Raw genomic sequence first — 21,107 nt, 5'->3', positions numbered from 1 at the left:
ATACATCTATTGCAGCACTTATCTCACTAACCTCAATTAATTTTGTTGCATGTTTATTTTTGCTCTGGGCAACTCAAATACAGAAACCGTCCTAATTAATTATGGATCCTTAGCACCTCACTAGTGCTTAACTAGTGTTTTTGTTAAGTTGTTCCCCCAGAAATAAACCCCAAATGCTCCTTGGCCACTGTCTTCTGATTCTCAGTTGATGTTAAGAAATGCTTATAAATTCTTTTTTTTCATAATATTTTTATTATATTATGTTATTCACCATACAGTACATCCCTGGTTTTTGATGTAAAGTTCGATGATTCATTAGTTGCGTATAACACTCAGTGTACCATGCAATATGTGCCCTCCTTACTACCCACTGGTTTGCCCAAAACATGATTCAGAAATATAGACATTCTACAGATACCACATAGATTCCCCTCACATGTTTTAAATCAATTTTAATTTCTAATCGCCTTTTTAAAATAAACTCTTTCCAGGGTTTTTCAAACCCAGCGCTGGCTCATGATGAAGCTTTTGGGTTCCTAGGCAAATTCGTGTTATACTTTAAAATGTCCTTTCGTGTCATACTTTAAAATGTCCTTTCTTTTATGACATAGGTGATAATGGACACTACATAAATAAATGCCAAAATGAATCAGAGTTGTGATCTTTTCACGTCATGGTAAACATGAAAAAATGACAATACCGGTACCAAACGCCTTGGGAAAGTGCTACGTGGCATATCGATGACAAAGCGCCCTCTAGAGGCAGGTGGCAGGCATAAAATTTTACCTGCAGGAGTAATTTCTGAATTCAGGATGTTTACGCAGGAAGCCACACGAGGTAATGCTAAAAAAAAGAACTTCAACTCTTGTCAGTTTTTACATGATTGCTAAAAATGGTTTAAAGTGTTTTATTATTATATGAGAAATTTCCCACCATCATATCTCACATCTGACTTGTAATCTACAGAGGGGTTCTGCTCTACTATACTCTTCAGGAGCCCATTTATTGATCTTAGTTATATTTACATTTAAAGTGAAAAGGCTGATTAATTTAAGCAATCCATATCTATGGTGATTAAATTTCAAGCAATGAAAGGAGCTGCTGTGGGGGGGTAGTTTTTTTTGAGGGGGCAGGCTTTTTTGTCACTTCTCAAGTCACACTATTTATTATCTAGTTTGTTTAAATTGTAAGATTGGTCTTGTTTCATAAGGCAAGCAGTCTGCTACATGCATTTTAAACACCTATATTCATTATTTATTAGTAGCATATGAATATTTTGGAATGGTAAGAAGAATTGGAAAGGTGGTAAAATGCCAATGCCAAGGTCAACGTAGAATAGTGGGGACTAAGAAATGGGGAAAGAAAGCACTGTCTTATGTTGTAATTAGACAGATCCTAGGAAAGGTTACAGTTTACACGTTACTGGGAAGAACTGGCTTGTAGAGGTGGCCATCTTAATCGCCTATGCCTGTGCTAGTGTTCACTCCTTTATAGTTACGTCTACAGTGCTACCTCTGAGGAGCCTGGATCTACTGATGTGGCTGCTAAATGACTATGTAGCGTCTTCCTTCCTGGGCTCCTCTCCAGGTCACCGCTTTACCTTCAGCAAGTGTTTTGTTTTCTGCTACTGCTTGCTCAGAAAGTGTAGTTACCCCATCCTGGAGAGTCCACAACTTTGTGCTACTTTGATATTTATTTATAGGATGATTTGAAACATATCTTTCTAATCAAACCAGCTTTTATTTAAGTTTCCACAGGTTCCTTCGATTTGGGCCCTTATCCTACTTTACTGCTAATGCTGCTTCCTTGAATCAGAACAACTTAAACTCCTAGCCCTGATGTTTCGATCTGCAAAAATGGGGCTGGCAGTCCTTTATCAAGGAACAATCATCCGGCAAGCTTTCCTCAAGACTTGTTGGCAGGCCATTCAAACTTTCTGCTAGTTGCTCTGGCCTATCACTAACAGCCTTCAGGCAAATGTAAAAGTCCTAAATAAGCCTTATGTGCATATAGTTTATTCACACAACAGCAATGATTTACATGTTTTTAATATTATAGTTACAGACTTTGAACTTTTAGAAGACTAAATTGTTCATTTTTAGTTTATAAGAAATAAACTAAAACTTAGAGTATTAGAGTAAAACAAAGTTTTAATGCTTTCTTGACTTTTAAGGGTTAAATAGTTACAGAAAATATTAATTTCCTCAATTAGGCTGATAGAAAAATACAAAATAAACATGGAATAAAAACGTTTTTTGTTTTGTCACTTGTAACTTTGCGTATTCACTGTATGAGGGGGAAATTCTGGGTTTGGATCTAGGTTCTAGCTCTGATTCAAGCTCTAATTTTAAAATGTGTGACCTTGAAACCTTAGATGGATCAATTTTCTCATTTCTAAAGAATGGATTTGAAATGCTGGAGCTGGCTGCCTGTAAGAATCACTGAAGATCTTAAACAAAACCAAAAGAAAACAATAACAATGGCATACTCCTCAGGTGCATTTAAATGTCAGGTTTGAGAATTACTGGTTTTGGATCAGCTCTAATAAATGCTTTTCAACAAATTGTAAACTCCCTGAGGACCAAAACGCTATGTTACTAATGTAAAGTGCTTAGTATAGTGTTGCCTAGTGCCTAACAATCAAAAACTGAATTGGGTTTCACTTTATATGCTAATATAGTCAGCAGGTTGTTTCTTTTGATGCTTTAAGGGACTTTTTTTTTTTAAGATTTTATTTATTTATTAAGATTTTATTTACTTACTTATTTATTTATTTTAGAGAGAGAGTGTGTGAGCAGAGAGAGGAGCAGAGGGGGAGGGTGGGAGGGGGAAAAGAATCTCAAGCACACTCTGCACTGATCAGAGAGCCTGACACAGGGCTTGACCCCATGACTCCAAGATCATGACCTGAGCCGAGCCGAAACCAAGAGTCCCACACTTAACTGACTGAGCCACCCAGGCACCCCTTCAAGGACTTTTAAATATTGAATATTTTCACATAATAAAAACTGCCTGGCAATAAAGACTGGAGCAGGTAAAGATGAACTAAACTAGGACTGCCCAAAAGTGCCTGGAATTTTTTATAGGGTTAGAAATAACAGAGAAGCATATAGGTAAACATATATTTTTCAAAAGCAACTGTTAAGCACAATGATAGAAGTATACCACAAAGTGGTTCTGTTGGAGCAGTGAACTGGGCAGACTTGTGACTGTAATTCTTCATAATTGTAAGGTGATTTACAATTTATAAATTGCATTCACACACATCATCTCATTTATCCTTGCAAAATCTTAGGTCAAATATTACAACCTTATTTGTAAAAACGAGACAAAGGCAAAAGACAAGACTCAGAGGTCAAATGACAGAATTTCATAATTGGAAATAACCTCTATATAATGTCCTCTAAACTTCAGTCATTTGCAAACCACTTTTTATTATTTTTGCCACATCTTTCTACTACCCGTACTATGGTTTACCTAATATTTTTCATTAGTTTGGCACACTTTAACACTTTTTCAGTTGTCCTAAGAAATATTTTTGAAGTCACGGGTTTTCTAATAAACATCAATTAAATGTAAATTTAAAAAAACTATTGGTGCCATACCTCACGACTCACTCTTCAACACCATACATGAAACCCTTACTTAAAACAACATTCGGATAATCACTCCTTCCGTTTCTGTTTGCATGTTGTAGTAATCTTAGACACATTACTTAATTTCTCCATACCTTAGTTTCCTCATCTTTAAAATGGGGATAAAAGAAAAAATAAATTGGGGATAATTGTACAACCCCATAGGATGCTTATGTGGATAAATGAGATAATATATGTACAGCAATTAGCAGAGTTCTTGACATGTAGTAAGTTCTCAATAAATGCTACCTGTGTTAACTCTGGATTGCTTTTTGTTTTCCCCTAGTATTCTCATAATTGGAAAGTTCTTTTTTTCTTTTCTCTCTTTTTCTTTTAAGAGATTTTATTTTTTAAATAATCTTTACACCCAACATGGAACTCAAACTCACAAACCTCAGATCAAGAGACGCATTTGACTGAGCCAGCCAGGAGCCCCTGGAAAGTTCTTTCTTAAATCAAACCCCTAACACCTTTCCTAGTACTTTCGTCAATTTAATTAAACTGCTAAAAGTTGAAATGAGAACTTTACAGTGTCATATATACTTATTATTGTTACATCTTCTATCTTGACTTGCCTTAGATCAGGTGCGGGTTAAATCCTTGGGTTTTACAGTTTCTTGCCGTGGATGTCAAGACTGAGGAATAACAGCCCTAACCCTAGACCGCTGTCTCTTGGACCACACCTCTCCTCAAGCCAAAGCCCAGAGCCAGCTGGAGAGTCCCAGGTTCTCTGGTCACTTCTGGGAGAGTGCCTTTCTGTGAGTTCCTGTCATGTCAGTCAGTCTCACGTCCTCCTACCCCGCCCCTCTGGACCAGGTCGGGTTTCCTCCTCTACACTCTGAGGGGGAAATCACTTCAGTCCGGTTTATATACTGTCTTCTCAGTGCTTGTTCCTGTCGCTCAATGCCTGGTCACCTATGAGTTAGCTTTTCGCCTTACCGAAGCGGGCTGACCAAGAGCAAGTACCTCCGTAAAGTCGGGCGGTCGCCGTGGTCACTCAGAGCAATAAGATTTACCGGCTTAACTGAAGCGTCCGCTGTTTTGCTTCCTGGGAAATGTAGTACCTGAGCTGTCCTTGTCTGCGGCGACCGGAAGACTACAGTTCCCAGCATGCTCAGCGCAGGAAAGGATGACCAGGGTCAGCAGCTCCACGTGACTACTCACTATGGCTTCTCTGTGTCCGGGCCAGCTGTCTGGTGGTTCGGCGTGATTTGTTAGTGCTTTGCCGCAGGATACCGCTCTCACGATTTCGACATGCAAAAAATCAAATCTCTTATGACCCGACAGGTATGTCGCGGAGGCTGAAGCAAAGGCCTCCTTCGTCTCTGCTGGTGGAGGAGCATAGATGTTCCGTCTCTGGGCTGGGGCGGGCGGAGACCTAAGGTATGGCTGGTGGCAGGTATCGGGGGCACTGGGAAGCCGGGGCACACCCTGGAAAACTCACCTGAGTCACTGTGATCTGAGCCCTGCTCAAGCGGGTAGCGGCGTCCCAGAAACATTCCTTTACATAAGGTCAATAAGCGAGTTTCAATGAGGGCTATCTTTGTCTCCCCTCCTTTTTGCCATCGTTCCAGTGACAGCCCCAGCTACCCTGTAGGCCTCCCTTTATCTAGGCTGTGTGTCGTCTGTGAGCAGGTGGCCTGGGCAGGGAGGTGAGGTCTGTGCAATAGAGATGACTGGAAAAAGTGAAAAAAACGGATGAGTTGACAGAATTGGTAGCTTCATGACTTTGGGCAAGTTCACAAACCTTGTAGCTTAAATTTCCAGATGTGAAAATGAAAATAATAATTATTTTGGTTAATCTTAGCTTACAGTTCTATTGTGAGAGTCACCAATAAGTTAATGCATGTGAAATGATACTTTAAAAAAATCTTTGTTATGGCAAAATAGGCCTTTTATTTTTTGCTGCAATGATAATTCATGAGTAAAAACTTAAGCTGTTTTTTTTTTAAATTCCATCTCAGAAATGTTAGGGACTTCCTAATGATGTCGCAGCTTCCTTCAAGGAAGAAGTGGCAGAATTTCCTTTTACACACTTATTGGTTATGACTTGGTTTTAGATACCCTTACTTATTCAAATTTAATATTTCACCACAACTAGCCATTCTTTATTATCTTTATATGAGAGAAGTATAATTTAGAGTTTTAAATCAGAGAATTTTGAGAACTTTGGAGAATTTGGAGGATAATCATTTAGTGAAAGGTTCATTTGTGAGTTTTGTTGTTGATTAGGAGATTACAAATTCCAAATTAAACTCTTATTTGAGAGATAATCTGAATAGGTTACAAATGGTAGATATCTTGTGAAGAATACGAGTCCTATGTGATTATTTTATTCCTTTTAAATTATATTGTTAATGTCATGAAAATAAAATTTAAAAGTTCTATGAATAATAAAAGATTTAAGTAAGTGGTGATCCCTCACATTTGTTGAGTACTGGTGTTATGGTTCGTACCACTTGTTACTTGAGGATGTTTGGGTCCTGCTCCATCCTGCCTTAGTTATGTGACCTTGAAGGAGTCAGCAAACTTTTTAGAGCATTTGTTTTCACATCTTTAAAATAGGAATAGTAACGTGTATCTCATGGGGTCAGCCTGGTGGTTATGTTCATATGATATGATGAAGATAAAGAGATAAAGGAGTTAACACATCTCCTGGGTCTTATCAAGGAAGTGCTTGATCACAGAGGTCTCCTAAATGTAGTGAAATTGTGAAAATGGTGACTCTTCAGCCTCAATCAGTTGCTTATTGGACTTGAGCAGGTCAAATCAGTACTTGGTTGGTATAGAAAAAAACTGAAAAACACATACAAAAAGCTGGAACTATACTGTGTAAAAAGTGAGGTAAAATTAGGAGTTTTACACAGATTTTTTAAAAAGGTTTTATTTATTTATTTTAGAGAGAGCGAGAGCTCGAGTGGGGAGGGGCAGGGCGGAGGGAGAGGAAGAGGGAGAGAATCTCAAGCAGACTCCGTGCTGAGTGCCGAGCCCAACGCAGGGCTCGATCTCGTGATCCCAAGATCATGACCTGAGCCGAAACCAAGAGTTGGATGCTTAACTGACTGAACTACCCAGATGCCCCTACACAGATTTTAGAAGTCATCCTAATTATGTTTGTTTATGGCTTGACTTCCACATGTTTAATCATTACTAATACACATTTCATGAATTTTTGAGGTATGAAAGTGGGGTGCTGCCTGGAGTTACATTGGAGATTTTTATTTAGTACTGTTTATTATTGGGTTAAATATAGTAGTATTACAAATAATGTATTACAAAGTATTACAAAGATGTTTCTTTTTTGTGAGGCTAAAGAATCTGCTGATAATACATTAAGATAGAGAGATATGAAAGGTCTATGAAACTTAGGGTTTTTGGCATTTCAGCTCTGCAAGGATCTTGGTTTGGGAAAGAGTGGGAGGGTGGGCTTTGTTAGCACTCTTTATTTAGATGAGATCTGTTCAGCTTTCTCTATGATGCTGGCCTCTGTTCTTTCAGTTCATTCAACAAATGTTTACAGAGCACTGTGTGCCAGGCACTATTCTAACTTTGGGGGTGCGGCAGTGAACAAAACAGACAAGTGCTCAGGCAGACATAGGGATTAATGCTTAGGAGGAACAGGGGATAGGGAGGCCTGGGAGTGGTTGGCAGATTCGAATCATTTACAATTTTAGATATTGTGGCCATGGAAGGCCTCACTGAGAAGGTGACGTTCGAGTAAAAACCTGAAGAAAGTGAGAAAGCGAACTATGTGGGTATTTGGGAAGGAGCATTCCAGGTGGAAGGAAGAGCAAATGCAGAGGCCTTGAGGCAGGAGCATAGCTGAGGAACAGCCAGACGCCACTGTGGGTGGAGTAAAGTAAGTGAGGAGAAAACAGTAGGAGATGAGGTCTGGATGAGGTCAGAGAGCTGAGAGCAGGAAGCCAGATCACACCTCATTCACACCTCAAAATGAGCCAGGACCTCATTTTGACCTCATTTCCTACTACTTTTCTTCTCACTAATAGCAAAGCCATGCTTCTATTTTGATTGAAATAGCAAGCAGAGGAGTGATCTCATTTTACATTTATGGACTTCAGAAAGTTCTTTCTGGCCTCTTTTAAAAGAATAGTTTGAAGAGGGGAAAAGAGCAAAACCAGGAAGAACAATAAGAATGCTATTGCAGTAATCCGAATGAGAGAATGTGTGGGCCTTAACCAGAGTGGTAGTGGTGGAAGGGCTGATAAGACGTTGGATTGTGGATATATTGTAAATATAGAGTTGACAGGATTTCTTGGCAGATCAGATTTGGGCTGTGAGAGAAGAAGAAGCATCAAGGTTGATTCCAGATGGTTGGGCCACAGCAATTGGAATTGCCATTTAATGAAGTGGGTAAGGCTGAGGAAGGAACAGATTCAGGGAAGGCAGGAAGTTTTTAGACTTGCTCATTTGAAAGCTTCTTTAGATATTTAAGTGGCAAGATAAAATAGGCAGTTGGCTAAGAGTCTCGATTTCTGAGGAGAAGCACCGGATAGAGGTACAAATTTGGGACTTACAAACACATATAAGGTATATAAACTGTCTAAGATCACCAATGGAATGAAACAGAAGTCCCGTCCACACTTGGAACTTTTGAGATTTTACTGTTGCAAGATTAGGGGAAGAGGTGGCTCTAGCGAGGCAGATTGAGAAGGACCAGCCAGTGAGGGAGGACTGCAGCGTCTCAAGGATCACCTGTCCCGTATCAGATGCTCAATAAATATTTGTTGGATACATGGTGGATAAAGAGAACTACCAAGTAGAGTAGGTCCCAGAAGCCAAGTAAAGAATTTAAGAGAGAAGGGAGTGATGAGCTGTGCTAAATGCTGCAGATGGGTGGCAGAAGATGAGAATGAGCCTTTGGACTGAGCAGCATGGCGGTCATCAGGTACCTGACAGCAGCACTTTTCATGAAGTGATGGGGAAGGAAAGCCTGATTAGGGTGGGTTCAAGAGAAACTGAGGACTGAGTATAACCAGTATGTTGAATTTTGCTGAAAAGAGGAGGCAGAAATCACCTCACATGCTCATTTTGATCTTTGGGACGTAAGTTGCTGTCTCATGAATGGAAATAGAAGATTCATGTAGACATAACAGAAGTAGTCTGAAGTGTTAATCTGCTTCGAGGAAAGAAATGAAGTGCAGAGACAGGTAATATTTATGCTGAATTTTGTATAAATTTAAACTGGAGAAATTTATCAAAACAAATACCAAATACCAGAGAAAATCAATAATGGTTAATGATTACAGTGAAAGTGTCAATTTCGTAAAAGCAGAGTACCACAGTCATAACCATGACTTCCTGCTTTAGAGAAGTGAGGATAAAGATCATGACTTCAGGGGCGCCTGGGTGACTCAGTGGTTAAGTGTCTGCCTTCGGCTCAGGGCGTGATCCCAAGGTCATGGGATCTAGCCCCACATCGGGCTCCATGCTCCGCTGGGAGCCTCCTTCTTCCTCTCCCATTCCCCCTGCTTGTGTTCCCTCTCTCGCTGGCTGTCTCTATCTCTGTCAAATAAATAAATAAAGTCTTAAAAAAAAAATCATGACTTCATTTTTGTCAGTAGAAATTTGTAAAATTGCTAATCAAAGGGTTCAAGATCTATAATCCTGAAATACACGTGTCAGATGTGCTCTGAGACATTTATATAATTCTTTATTTCTGTTTTGATAAAAGTATTTCTCTGTGATCACAGTAATATTCAGAATAATAGTTAGCACTTAAAGAATGCTTGCCATGTCCTGGGCACTGTTTTTGGCCTCTCGCATACGTTATCTCCTTTACTTCTTATTATTGACCTCTGCATTATTGTCATATTCATTAGAACATAAAAACAGGCAGGTTAGATAAGTTGTTCAAGACCACAGAGCCCATTCCTTGAATCACTGAGCTCCCCTACTTGCTGACATGTAATAGGGTTTCCAGTTTTTACTACTTTTATTTTGTACATTTGGTAGAAAGTTGCCATATATGAGTAGCAAGTTATGATTGCATGGGGCGACTAATTTGGAGGTAAGGCCTTTTCCTATATATTGATATACATCACTTCTTTACATTTTAGGCATTGGTTTCTTTACAGAGTAGCTCTAGGGAGAAAGAAAATTACCTGTGGTAATATTCCTCCAAGAATTTCTGTTAGATTGGTTAAACACATCTATAGTTTTAAAAATGTTTGTTTGAAAGGCATGGCAGGGGCACCTGGGTGGTGCAGTAGATTAAGCGTCTGACTCTTGGTTTCAGCTCAGGTCATGATCTCGGGGTCATGAGATTGAGCCCTGTGTTGTGCTTTGCACTCAGTGTGCAATCTGCTTGGGACTCTTTCTCTCTCTCTCTCTCCTCGTCCCTCCCCCTCTGCATGTGCCTGTGCTCCCTCCTTCTCTCTTTCTCTCTCTCAAACTTTGTCTTAAAAAAAAAAAGGCATGCAGTTATGTTTTAAAAATGTTTTTTGGGGTGGTCATGATTTTTAATCAAATTATGAAGTTTTGCACTCGTGTATGTGTATATGTGTGTATGTGTGTGTGTGAGAGGGAGAGGAAGAGGGATAGAGAGAGAATATGAGAGAAAGTGAGAGAAGCCTGGGTGGGGTGTTCTGGGAGTAATGGAATAATTGGGGGTGAGGCATATCTTAAAAAAATATTGTAGTCATGACTGGTTGTATCTTATAATAGAGAAGATAAAATACAAAGCTCTATAATTTAAAAATAAGTCGTGCTGTAAGTCTCAAATAGTCAACCTAAGTATGCCATATGTTTTAGTTACTGAGGACATCAAAGGGCCAATATAGGGCATCTAAAGGACAAAAACGCTCTTCAAATTTATGTTCCAGCTAATTTTGTTTACAGACTAATATTACAGGGACTTTACATATCTGCTTTGAATAGCCTATATTTAAAAAGAGTCCTATCAAAGCAAAGTGAGATTACTAACTTCTTTCTCCCTTGATAACTTTCCTTGGTTCAAATGAGACTTTCAGAATCCCTCAGTTGATGTGAATATAGAAATTACCGGGTACCAAGGAGCTAAAGAACAGTAGAAAGCAGCAAGATATGAGATTTAAGTCCCAGTTGTGCAGTATAAATTGGGTACATTGGTGAGAAATAATCGGGTAGAATCAAGGGTATTTATGTATTAATTAAACAATTCGCATTATTTAAAAGTCTTTGGTTAGCTCAGCTGGTTGGGGTATTATATCAGAGAATCATAATACTTGGTCCTTCTTACCAGGTGAATTTGGTAATGATTAATATATAAGTGCTCTTACAGAATGCTTTTTGTCACCAAATTTTCTTTTCTTTTGGTTGTTTTTAAACCATGGCTAAGTTAGACGTCAACCATTAGTTGTGAAGCTGCCATATAATACTTTTATTTTAAACTTCCAAATGTACATCTTTACTTGATTTAATAATAGTACTATATGTATTAAGTGACATTTGTTTTTAGAACATATATTCTATATATTTTAAAGCAGGAAATTTTCTATTTTTAAAATGGTGATTTCTATTTTAGTAAGTATGTTCTATCATTTTACAGTCCTGCAGTATAATTAAAATTCTTTTTATTTTATTATTATTTTTTTAAGGGTCTGAAGAGCCCTCCGGAAAGCCTTGGTGATCTTGGTGCCATTGAGAGTCTCCGGGTCCCTGGAAAGGTATTGATCTACATGTGTGAGCGTGACTTTTCACTTCCTTAAGAAATAATATTGCCTTTGGATAATAATTGATTCACAGAAGCTTTTCCTTCCCACAGGCAGATGGTAGTTATGATAAAGCTAGGTAAATTTTTATAGTATAGTAGGCTTAGGGCTTGTTTTTGCTTTCATTACTCATTGGGATGCAGTATGGTTTATTATAGTGGAGCAGAAAATGTAAAATTGATAAATTTTGAGTTTATTATTATATCAGCTTCTTAGCCTGAAAGCAGTTTTATATACGGACACACACATACACACGCACACATATATGTATGTATGTGAACTTGTTTTTTCTGCTGTAATTTGGAGAAATAAAATGAAATAATAACACTGTGAGTCAAAAATCATTGTTAATTATGTTTTTTTATGGAGCAGAATTTTGAGTAAGTAGCTAAAGCATAATTTATACTAAATTGTAGATATCTTAGATTTTAATCCCCTGATTCATGTGAACATCTCAGTTTACAGTTTTAATAGGTGTTATTCGAAAGCTAGCTGGCTTTCCCTCAGGAGAATTATTAACCATTATAAAAAATAAATCAATAAATCCGTGCTGTTTCTCACCGTGGGGTGTTGCCACTTGGAGCTGCCTCTCTGAATAGTAGCTCCATCACAGATCAGTGTCTTCTTCTGAATGTCTGCTCTTTTGATTTTCAATTTTGAGGATCATATTTGAAAGTACTATTTGTTCTTTCTGTTTGGCATCTTAGTACATAGGGCTTGTTTCTCTTCGTCAGCAATCATAAGGCCGTCGTGACACCTCAGTGTCCGATGCTCAGGAAAGTGATCTCCCACCCCTCTGAGGAGCCTTACCCCCTAACATGAATCTTGTATTTATAACTTAGCTTTAATTTGGGTCAGACCCAAACATATTCTCCAAATGTGATAAAATTCTAACCAGGCCGTTTGCATGAAATGACTCAGAGAAAAAACTTAAAGAGGCATTTTGAACAGTTTTGTATGATGTTATAAAAGATTGTTGCATCTGATGAAACTGGGAACTAAGTGATAACAGTAAATCCTAATTGACAAATAATTCTTCTTATTTCTTTGACTCAAGAAAACAGATCGTGCATTATGAACATGCCTTGAATTAGATTGCATTGGATGTTTCAGAACCAGTGTAAAATTGATGAGTGAGCCTCTTTAAAAAATACATGAAAGTATTGCATAAGAACTTTCTGTTATTTTTAAACCTTGTGCGAACTTTTGTTGTCTTTGAATGATGAACCTTGATGTTTTTCCAGCAGGGGTAGGTGGTGAATTTATGATGATTTCATTACCCCATCATCTCACTGACCCCCCACCCCAGCCCCATCTGTGGCCTGCGGTGTGTGATTTGAGATGACTGGCTCTGGGTAGAGAGGCCAGTCTGGGATCGCAAGGTCAGCAAATGTAAATACTTCAGGTGATGATTAAGCTTGGGGTATTAGTCTAAGAAGCTAAGTTGTTAAATTATAAAACGGTTAATAGTAAAATTAGTATCAGTGCAATCAGCTTAAATGTAGCCTCACGCTAAGAAAGCTCATAAGCTCCTTATGCTTGTTCTGTCTGCATTCTCTTGAAACATCCCAAGTGCTATAGGGTGAGTTGTAGTTTTGATTTACATTTCCCTGATGATGAGTGATGGTGATATATATTTTTACATGATTTGTTTTTATACAGTTGCCTTAAAATTGATGTTCTTGATAACCTGAACTTCTGTGGCCTCAAAAAATGACCTTTATATTGAGTTTTTCAAACCATTGAAAGTATTTCAACAAAGTCTAAAACTTTAATTTGAAATGATTATTATTTTATTTTTATTTTTTAAAGATTTATCTATTAGAAGGAGAGAGTGTGCACGAGCAGGGGGAGAGGGAGAGGGAGAGAGAATCTCCAGCAGACTCCCCGCTGAGCACAGAGCTGAAGGGTGGGGGTGGAGGGGCTCAATCTCACAACCCTGAGATCATGACCTAAGCCAAAATCAAGAGTCAAATGCTTAACTGACTGAGCCACCCAGGTGCCTTGAAATGATTATTTTAAAATAACTTTTTCCTGTAATAAAAAAAATAATATATACTGTGAATAGAAAACACAGTAAACAGAAAAAGATACCTAAAAAAAAAATCACAAAATCACCAATATAGTCAAGGTTAACATTGCCTTTTGGTCTTTTCCCTATGCATATTCAAAAATTTATTGAGCACCTGTTTTGTGCTGGACATTCTCTAGGGACTGAATATAGCAGTTAAAAAGACAAAACTCGTCTGTTGCTAGGGAGCTTAGCTCAAGTGGAGGGAAGACAGGCAGTAAACAAGGTGTTTGCAAAGTATGACAAATACCATAAAGTATTAAATAAGGTGATGAGTTAAACTCTGAAGCCAGAGCTCTTTCACATGAAGTAGTCAGTGTAGGTTCCTCTCTCCTCCATTTTTTCTTTTTCAAAAATGGTGTTAAATTCTATAAATTATTCTGAAGTTTGGGTTTTAAACGTAGTAAAATGTATTGCAGAAAAAAATGCTTACAGTATAGTACTAGGTTTGAAAAGCAAGCTACCCAAAAGTTTGGCTTAGGTAGATATTTTTTTAACTCAATTTATACCTGTTATATTGTTTGTTATCAAAAAGACAAGAAGTAACAACAAGTTGGTGAGGATGTGGAGAAAAAAGAGCCCTTGTGTGCTATCATGGGAATATAAATTGGTACAGCCACTATGCAAAGCAGTATGGAGGTGCCTCAAAAAATTAAAAATAATAATATATAGAGTTTAACAGAAAAAATTATAAATATCATTACTGTATGATCCAGCAATTCCACTTACAAAGAAAATGAAAACAGTAAGTTGAAAAGATATATTCACCCCCATGTTCATTGCACCGTTATTTACAATAGCAAAGACATGGATGACATAACCTAAAGTGTTCATAGATAGATGGATGAATAAAGAAAGGGTGTGTGTCTGTGAACGCTCGCATGCTTGCACACATAGGATAGACCTTGAGGGCATTTTGCTGAGTGAAATAAGTCAGAGAAAGACCATATGATCAAATACCATAGGATCTCACTTACATGTGGAATCTAAAAACAAAACAGAAACCAGCTCATAGATACAGAGAACAGATTGGTGGCTACCGGAGGCAGTGGGGAGGGGGCAAAATGAATGAAGGGGTCAAAAGGTATAAACTTCAAGTTACAAAAGAAATAAGTCATTGGGATGTAATATACAGCATGGTGACCATAGTAATAATACCATATTGCATATTTTAAAGTTGCTAAGAGAATAGATCTTAAAGTTCTCATCTAAGAAAAGAAATTCTATATGTCTGGTGATGGATGTTAACTAGACTTATTGTGATTATCATGTTGCATTGTTTACAAATATTGAATCATGTTGTACACCTGAAACTAATAATTTTACATGTCAGTCGTACCTCTCAATAATTAAAAAAAATGCCTCACTGTCTTAGTTTGGGTTTCCCTGATATTCTAATGCAGGAAGTAAAAAATAAACCCAATTTATGCTATTTAAGTAGTCAATGTAAATACTTGTATAGCAAAACTTTTAAACGTTAACTTCATCTAATAGCTCTGACTCAAGTATATGTATGTAGAGCATTAAAAAAAAGGCATCCTTGTTCTTTAGATATGGACCCGTTTCTTCTTCCCTTTCTTGTCATAATGTCTAAGTTGTAATAGGAATTGAGATTTCGGTGGGGTTATCAAGAAAGAAATACTTTAGCTTGGGTTGTGTTATGTTAAAGGTTCTGGTATAGGGGCACCTGGGTGGCTCAGTTGGTTAAGCGTCTCACTCTTATTTCAGCTCAGGTCATGAACTCAGGGTCATGGGATCGAGTCTCGAGTTGGGCTCCACACCCAGTGGAAAGTTGGCTGGAGATACTCTCTCTTTCTGTCTCCCTCTTCTCCTCCCCCTGCTTGTGTCCTCTCTTTCTCAAATCTCTCTCTCTCTCTCAAATCTTTTTAAAAAAATTCTGGTATAAAGGATAAATAGAAGAGAAATATTAGGATGAATCATTGGAAATGGCTGTTTCTTCAGGTTAAAAATAATCTAATACAAACAAATTTCATATGGTGTAACTCATTAGAAAGAGGAGGATGGTGAAGGAAAACTGAAGGACGTTAGGTGTGCTTGAGAATCCAGAAAGGACTATTGATTGATTTTTTTTTTTTTTGAGAACTATATAAATTTTGAGTGGGAAGAAACCTTAGAAATCATCTGGTACAATTTCTGCATTTTATGGACAGGATGACACTGTATCCCATTTTAAGATACGTGAGTCAAATAATGATCCATATACTGGAAATTTGGAATTTTGGTAGAGCAAATAGAAAAAATATTAGGTATCTTTTCAGAACTTTCTGTAGAAGAGGAAACTTTGAGAGAGAGCTCAAAAATCTTAAATTGTTCAGAGTCAATGTCAGTGGTGTACGAGCTTTGCTGCATATTAGAATCACTAATAACCAGGCCCTACCCCATTCTAATTAAGTCACAGTGTGTGGGGTGGAGCCAGGTGTCAGCAGTAAAGTTTAGTGATCTTCAGGTGATTCCCGTGTGGAGCTGAAAATAACATTTTGCAAGTGGAGGACGTGATGACAAGAATGGAGAAAGGGGAACTATAGGAACTGCTGCAGAAAAAAAATTTGAAGTTTTATGGACAGGTTTTGTGGGAAAAAGTACTTAGTGATGACCTAAAATTTCATTACTGGAAAATGGATTCTGTTATACTTCAAATTAATGGGATTTCCATGCTGAGGTAAGGATATAAGAAATTAATCTTTATAGTATTTACTGACTAAATTTGTTACCCATTTAAAGAAATTTATACTTTTTGAATGATGTGAATAGTTTTTACTTAATTTAATTGGTTATAAGACTTATGAAGACTTGAGACCAAAATTTATTTTAATATATAATAATCACAGTAGCCACAGGGTTAGTAGTTACAGAATTTATTAGGACTGTATTCGAGAGTATGTGTTGAATCATAATTAAAAATATCAGTATTCAGAACCTTATAAATCTGTCTTGACTTTAAGTAAACACTTTCCATAGTTCTTCTGTAATGGTTATATATCATAAAAAGTGCTGATAAAAAGAATACTAATATTTATTTTTTCTGAACTGCCTTCTGGTAGTATTCTTTAAAGATTAAGGTTTTTTGTTTGTTTTTAAGACCCTGATTTTACAAACTCATAAATACAAATAGGATTCAGCTAGGTTTACTATTACATGATTGGTTTAGCCATGCCTTTGATTTTTTTCATTAAAGAAAAATACAGGCCCAGGGAACAAAAGAAATCTGTTTCAGTCAAAACTTGAAAATATATTTGTCTAAATATAAGAAAGTATTTTTGTTTGCATACTTAATGCATTCCACAAATATTTATCGAGTACCTTCTCTTATATAACATTCTGGGAGTTTGCCCAGAATGTTTTCTTGCTTGTAAAATACTTCTGTGATGTAAGATAAGTGGATTTGACTTGACTTCTTAGCATTCATGAAAAGAATCCTAAAAACACAGTAAGTACAGAGCTTGGTTTTCAGAACTTTTAACAAGATAAGAGGAAAGTATGCTGGGGTAAGAGTCGGAGAGGTAGTAGGTTCAGGTGTTGACGTAAAGATTCAGCTTATGAAACGGAATTGCGTGATTAAAAAGAAGATAAGAACGTGAAGTTTAGGTTAAATTTGAGAGATTTTTAAAAAGCAGAAGTTAGGACTGAGGATTTTATTGGATGTGGAAGTGAAGGTATTGGAAAGACTGGTTTCTAGACACTGAGGTTGAAGGTGTTGTGATGTCTTTTCTCAGAATACATAGTATTCTTTTGGAGAGTGGGTCTGATGAGATGTTAAAACTAACAGAAAAACAGAATCCAGACTATACACTGAACTTCTCTCTCCTTACTTCAATTTGTGACGTGCCTTTTTTTAGTATTAGCGTCCAAATGGACAGGCATGTGGCAGACAGCTTGGTGTTTTTCACAGAAGTTGAGAAATTTTTAAAGATAGATTAAAAAAAAATATTTGGTATCTCTAAAGTTACTATCTTTAATGTTTTCCTTTTCATAGAAATAAATTTAGAAAAATACTTGTTAAAAATATAACTGTTGAGTAAGAGAAGTAAATAATTTGGCAGAGTATCACATATGAAGGATTTGCTTTCTAATTTTGTGTTTTTGGTATATGTTAATAGGTATATTTCTATGAATAAAATCTGTTCTTATTCATGATCTTTTTCTTTAAAAACAAATATTTATTTATTTGGATGCTTTTTTGTATAAAAAGTGATTCAATACGTTATTTCAGTCACTTAAATGTGTTATAAATCTGGATTAAAATAATGCCACTTTAATAACCTTCTAGAAAAATCTATAAATCATTTTATGGAAACCTCCCTTCAAATTGTAACCTCACCAATATTCCACTAGATGGCACTGAAAGCCTGAAAAACAACAACAACAACAACAGGTAGGCTTTAAAGGCTGTGTTTTATTTAAAACACACAAACACAAATGGATGATGAGCCGGGTGCTTTGATGGATCATTATTGTTGTTCTAGTGGGATTTTAAGAAAATGTACCATTTCCCCCACGTAATCAGACATCTGGCAATTCATTACAAATTTACATGGTGTATGTATGGTTTTAGGTTATCTGATCTTGAATCCTGTTTCATTTGAAAACAAAACCAATTTTTGTTCAGTGATTTATGATTTTTATAATACTGATTGAGTATTGAAAACTTCATGTTTTTATTCTTTCTTCTGTATAGATTTTGGTAGCTAAACATTTTTTGCTCATTTAAAGCTCTAATGTGATATTAACTTTGATAAGACTATAATTTTTAGAATTTATTATAGCAGAGTAGCTTTTTTGTGTTGATTGACAAAGAAATGCAAACAGTAAGAAAAAAACCTTTGATAAGATTTCTCTTGGTAAACCCCAATACATGCTTTACAAGAATAAAATTTCTTTTTTTTTCTTCCTCACTCCCTCTCAACATAATGCATTCTGCCATTCAGGGTTGTAATGTGAACTGTAGTCTGTTAAACTACATACAGAAATGGAAGTTGTTTTGCATTTCATTTTTTTAATTCTATACATTTTTTGTGGGGCTTTAAAAACTTGACCTATGAAATGAAGATTTTGCATTCATCTTTTTTGTTTGAAAAAAAAAAAAAAAAACCTGCTACCGAAGATTATAAGTTTCCAAGCTGTTCTGTTCTGTGAGTTTAAAAATTACGTTAAATTGCTTTTCAAAATTAAAGAGAAAATTGAGTTTAATAATGATAAAGGAGAACTGTGAAGTTGTCATAACTCACTTTTTACACTTATGAAAGTGAATAGAACTGAAAGATTGGAACTTGAGTTGGCATTTTTAATTTGTGTGGTATTTTGTATAATTTAAAAGTAGTGGTTAAGTGCAAAATTTATAGTCTTTTTTTTTTTTTTTGTCCTAACCTTGAATACATTCCCTTAAGAGATGAACTCTTAAGTGGGAAATTGCTTTGTAAAGTTATAGACTAGTTCCTTAGAAACCATAAATAAACTGGAAATGTTTTAAAACGCCTTACACTTGAGGGCTTCAATTGTTTTATAGACTTGAATCCCCAGTTCTCATAAAACCTTTTATTGTTTATGTTGAGAGGAAAAATGACTTGGCTAAAACAAAGATGTTCACTTAAATTTCTGTTACGATTGTTTTTCTTCATTTTTCATAAAGTTACATTTATGATGTGCATTTTATATGTATGTTCATACAGCTTTATCTCAGAGCTGATCAAAATGGAAAAATATAGGCTAGGTAGAATTAGATATAATCCTACAGTGTATTGTGACTGCTGAAAAGACAGCCTCTAAAATATTGACTAACTTCTTTGTTTTCTACCACTTGCCTAAAATAATCCTGCTTGGGTCATTATGTTAAGAAAATATTGAATATTTATGCTTACTTTTTTGATATAGCATCTGGCACGGTGATGTGTGTTAACATATTTTTAGTAAAGGAAAAATATGGTTCAGGATATATAAAAATATATTGGATTAAAAAAAATCTCTATTGTTGCATTTTATTGCCTCTTGGTGTCCATGTAGGTGCTCCCCCTGACATTTTTCCACCCTGTGAAGCCACCCTCTCCCGTTTAACCTGTTGCGTGCTTTCCCACTACAGTTTTTACTCTTGCTTTGCTTTGTATTTGTTACCTTATTTCCCCAAATTTCTCAAATTTGAAATTTCACCTGTTCTCTCTTCTCTAAGTGGCACTTCTTCCATCAAATGTGAACTCACTGCCCTTTGATGCCCTAGGTTTTATTTGTTCTCCCTTAGGTTCTGCCTTGCAGGGGCATTACTTATGCATCTGACCTCTCCTATTACTTCAGCAGCTATTTTTTTACTCACCTTTGTTTCTGTATGGCCTAGGATAGGGAATTCTTACATAGTGGGAATTTTTTAAAATGTTAAATTGAAATATGTGACTCAATTGAGAAAGGTATGATAAGAGAGCTTTGAAAGTAGGTGGGCTATTTCCTAATGATAGTATGGAAGAGAGACTTGATTTGTTCTTTTTTGCCATTGGATTTTTATTTTTATCCCGTTTACAATTAAATTCATTACCTTAATTTTAATTTTTCTTCAGTTTTAATTTTCGGGTAAGCAATGTACTCTTTCTTTAAGTGTAATTGTGGCGAATTTTGGTGGTCTATAGTTGTTGATATATTGTTTTTGGATTTTCAAGTTTATAGAACATTTATACCACTTAATGATAACATGTACTTATTAGTTACTATGTGACTTAAAATTTACTGTAAAATAAAATTCTTTGAAGAATTTTTATAGTAGCAGTCTGTTAGACTGAAATATTTGATTCTCAAACTTAGCTTATCAAATATTATTGTAACTCGAAAAGAAATCACGTATTTTAATATGGTATAAGAAGTTTCATTTGTTATTCTGGTCCCCTGATTTTGCCTTTTAAATTTTTTTGTAGGAAATCTTTCGTTCATTTTGTTTATGTAAAATTTTGCCTCATACATATATATTGGCTTGCAAAATTGGGTTTAGGTGAAAAATTATGTATTTTTCTATATCTCCAATTCGAGGAAACCAGTTTATATAATGGCAGAATTATGGGGTAATTGTGGTAAGAATATACAATCTTGCTGTTTCTGTTTATTTTTCTAACTTACATGCTTAAAGTATCCCTAAAATCACTTAACATTTTTTGTTATTTCTAGCTAGAAGAGAGCTTTTATTAAGAGTTCGTAGGAAGTTTTGATTATCAGAACAACATAATGTCTTTTCCTTTCTTTTTTTTTTTTTTATACAGCTCACTGTAAATTTTAGTTAGATCATTGATTGTTATCTTCAATGTATCTTGGCACTACAGAGCATAATGATGGAGAGTAAGGAGAAATCTCAGTTCTTAAAAGGTGTGTTATCAGATTGAGCAGGGGGCACTAACCGCAGTGAAACATGTAGGGAATGATCAGGTAGAAGCAGAGTCTTGCATCAGGTGCAGTGGGATTCAAACAAACAAGGTGGTCAGAATCTAGTTAGAATGAAATTTGTCTAAATGAGTTCAGGTGTGTATTTTCACACAGGAGCAACTAAATTGTCCGAAAGGAGAGGTATTTTATGGGGATATATAGTTTGGGCATTTGTTTTGGATTGAATTCTACTTTGTGTGCTATGTTTTTTTTCTCTGCCTTTCTTGGTTTTATCCCTCTCCTTAGTCTAGGTTACTTCGAGTGTCAAGTGTTATGTGTCTG

General features: G+C 36.2%; 2 protein-coding genes across 5 annotated transcripts in view; one reads left to right on the top strand and one right to left on the bottom strand.

Moving 5' to 3' along the window:
• The window catches only part of HEPACAM2 (HEPACAM family member 2), a 55,212-nt gene extending 50,527 nt beyond the window's left edge, over positions 1-4,685 (bottom strand). For all 4 annotated transcript variants that reach the window (XM_040644267.1, XM_040644268.1, XM_040644270.1 and 1 more), the window contains exon 1: positions 4,575-4,685. The gene's annotated coding sequence lies outside the window, so the exon portion shown is untranslated. The remainder of the gene's footprint in view (positions 1-4,574) is intronic.
• A 115-nt stretch (positions 4,686-4,800) lies between these two features.
• The window catches only part of VPS50 (VPS50 subunit of EARP/GARPII complex), a 124,030-nt gene continuing 107,723 nt past the window's right edge, over positions 4,801-21,107 (top strand). Inside the window, 2 exon segments of the mRNA XM_008686241.2 lie at positions 4,801-4,922; positions 11,231-11,299. Coding sequence (XP_008684463.2) covers positions 4,890-4,922; positions 11,231-11,299 — 102 coding nt within the window. The 5' untranslated portion in view covers positions 4,801-4,889.

The sequence above is a fragment of the Ursus maritimus genome, unplaced genomic scaffold, assembly GCF_017311325.1.
Source record: "Ursus maritimus isolate PB19 unplaced genomic scaffold, ASM1731132v1 scaffold_3, whole genome shotgun sequence".
Classification (NCBI taxonomy): Eukaryota; Metazoa; Chordata; class Mammalia; order Carnivora; family Ursidae; genus Ursus; species Ursus maritimus.
Note: the sequence above shows the minus strand (reverse complement) of the source record. Positions and strands in the feature narration are given on the sequence as shown.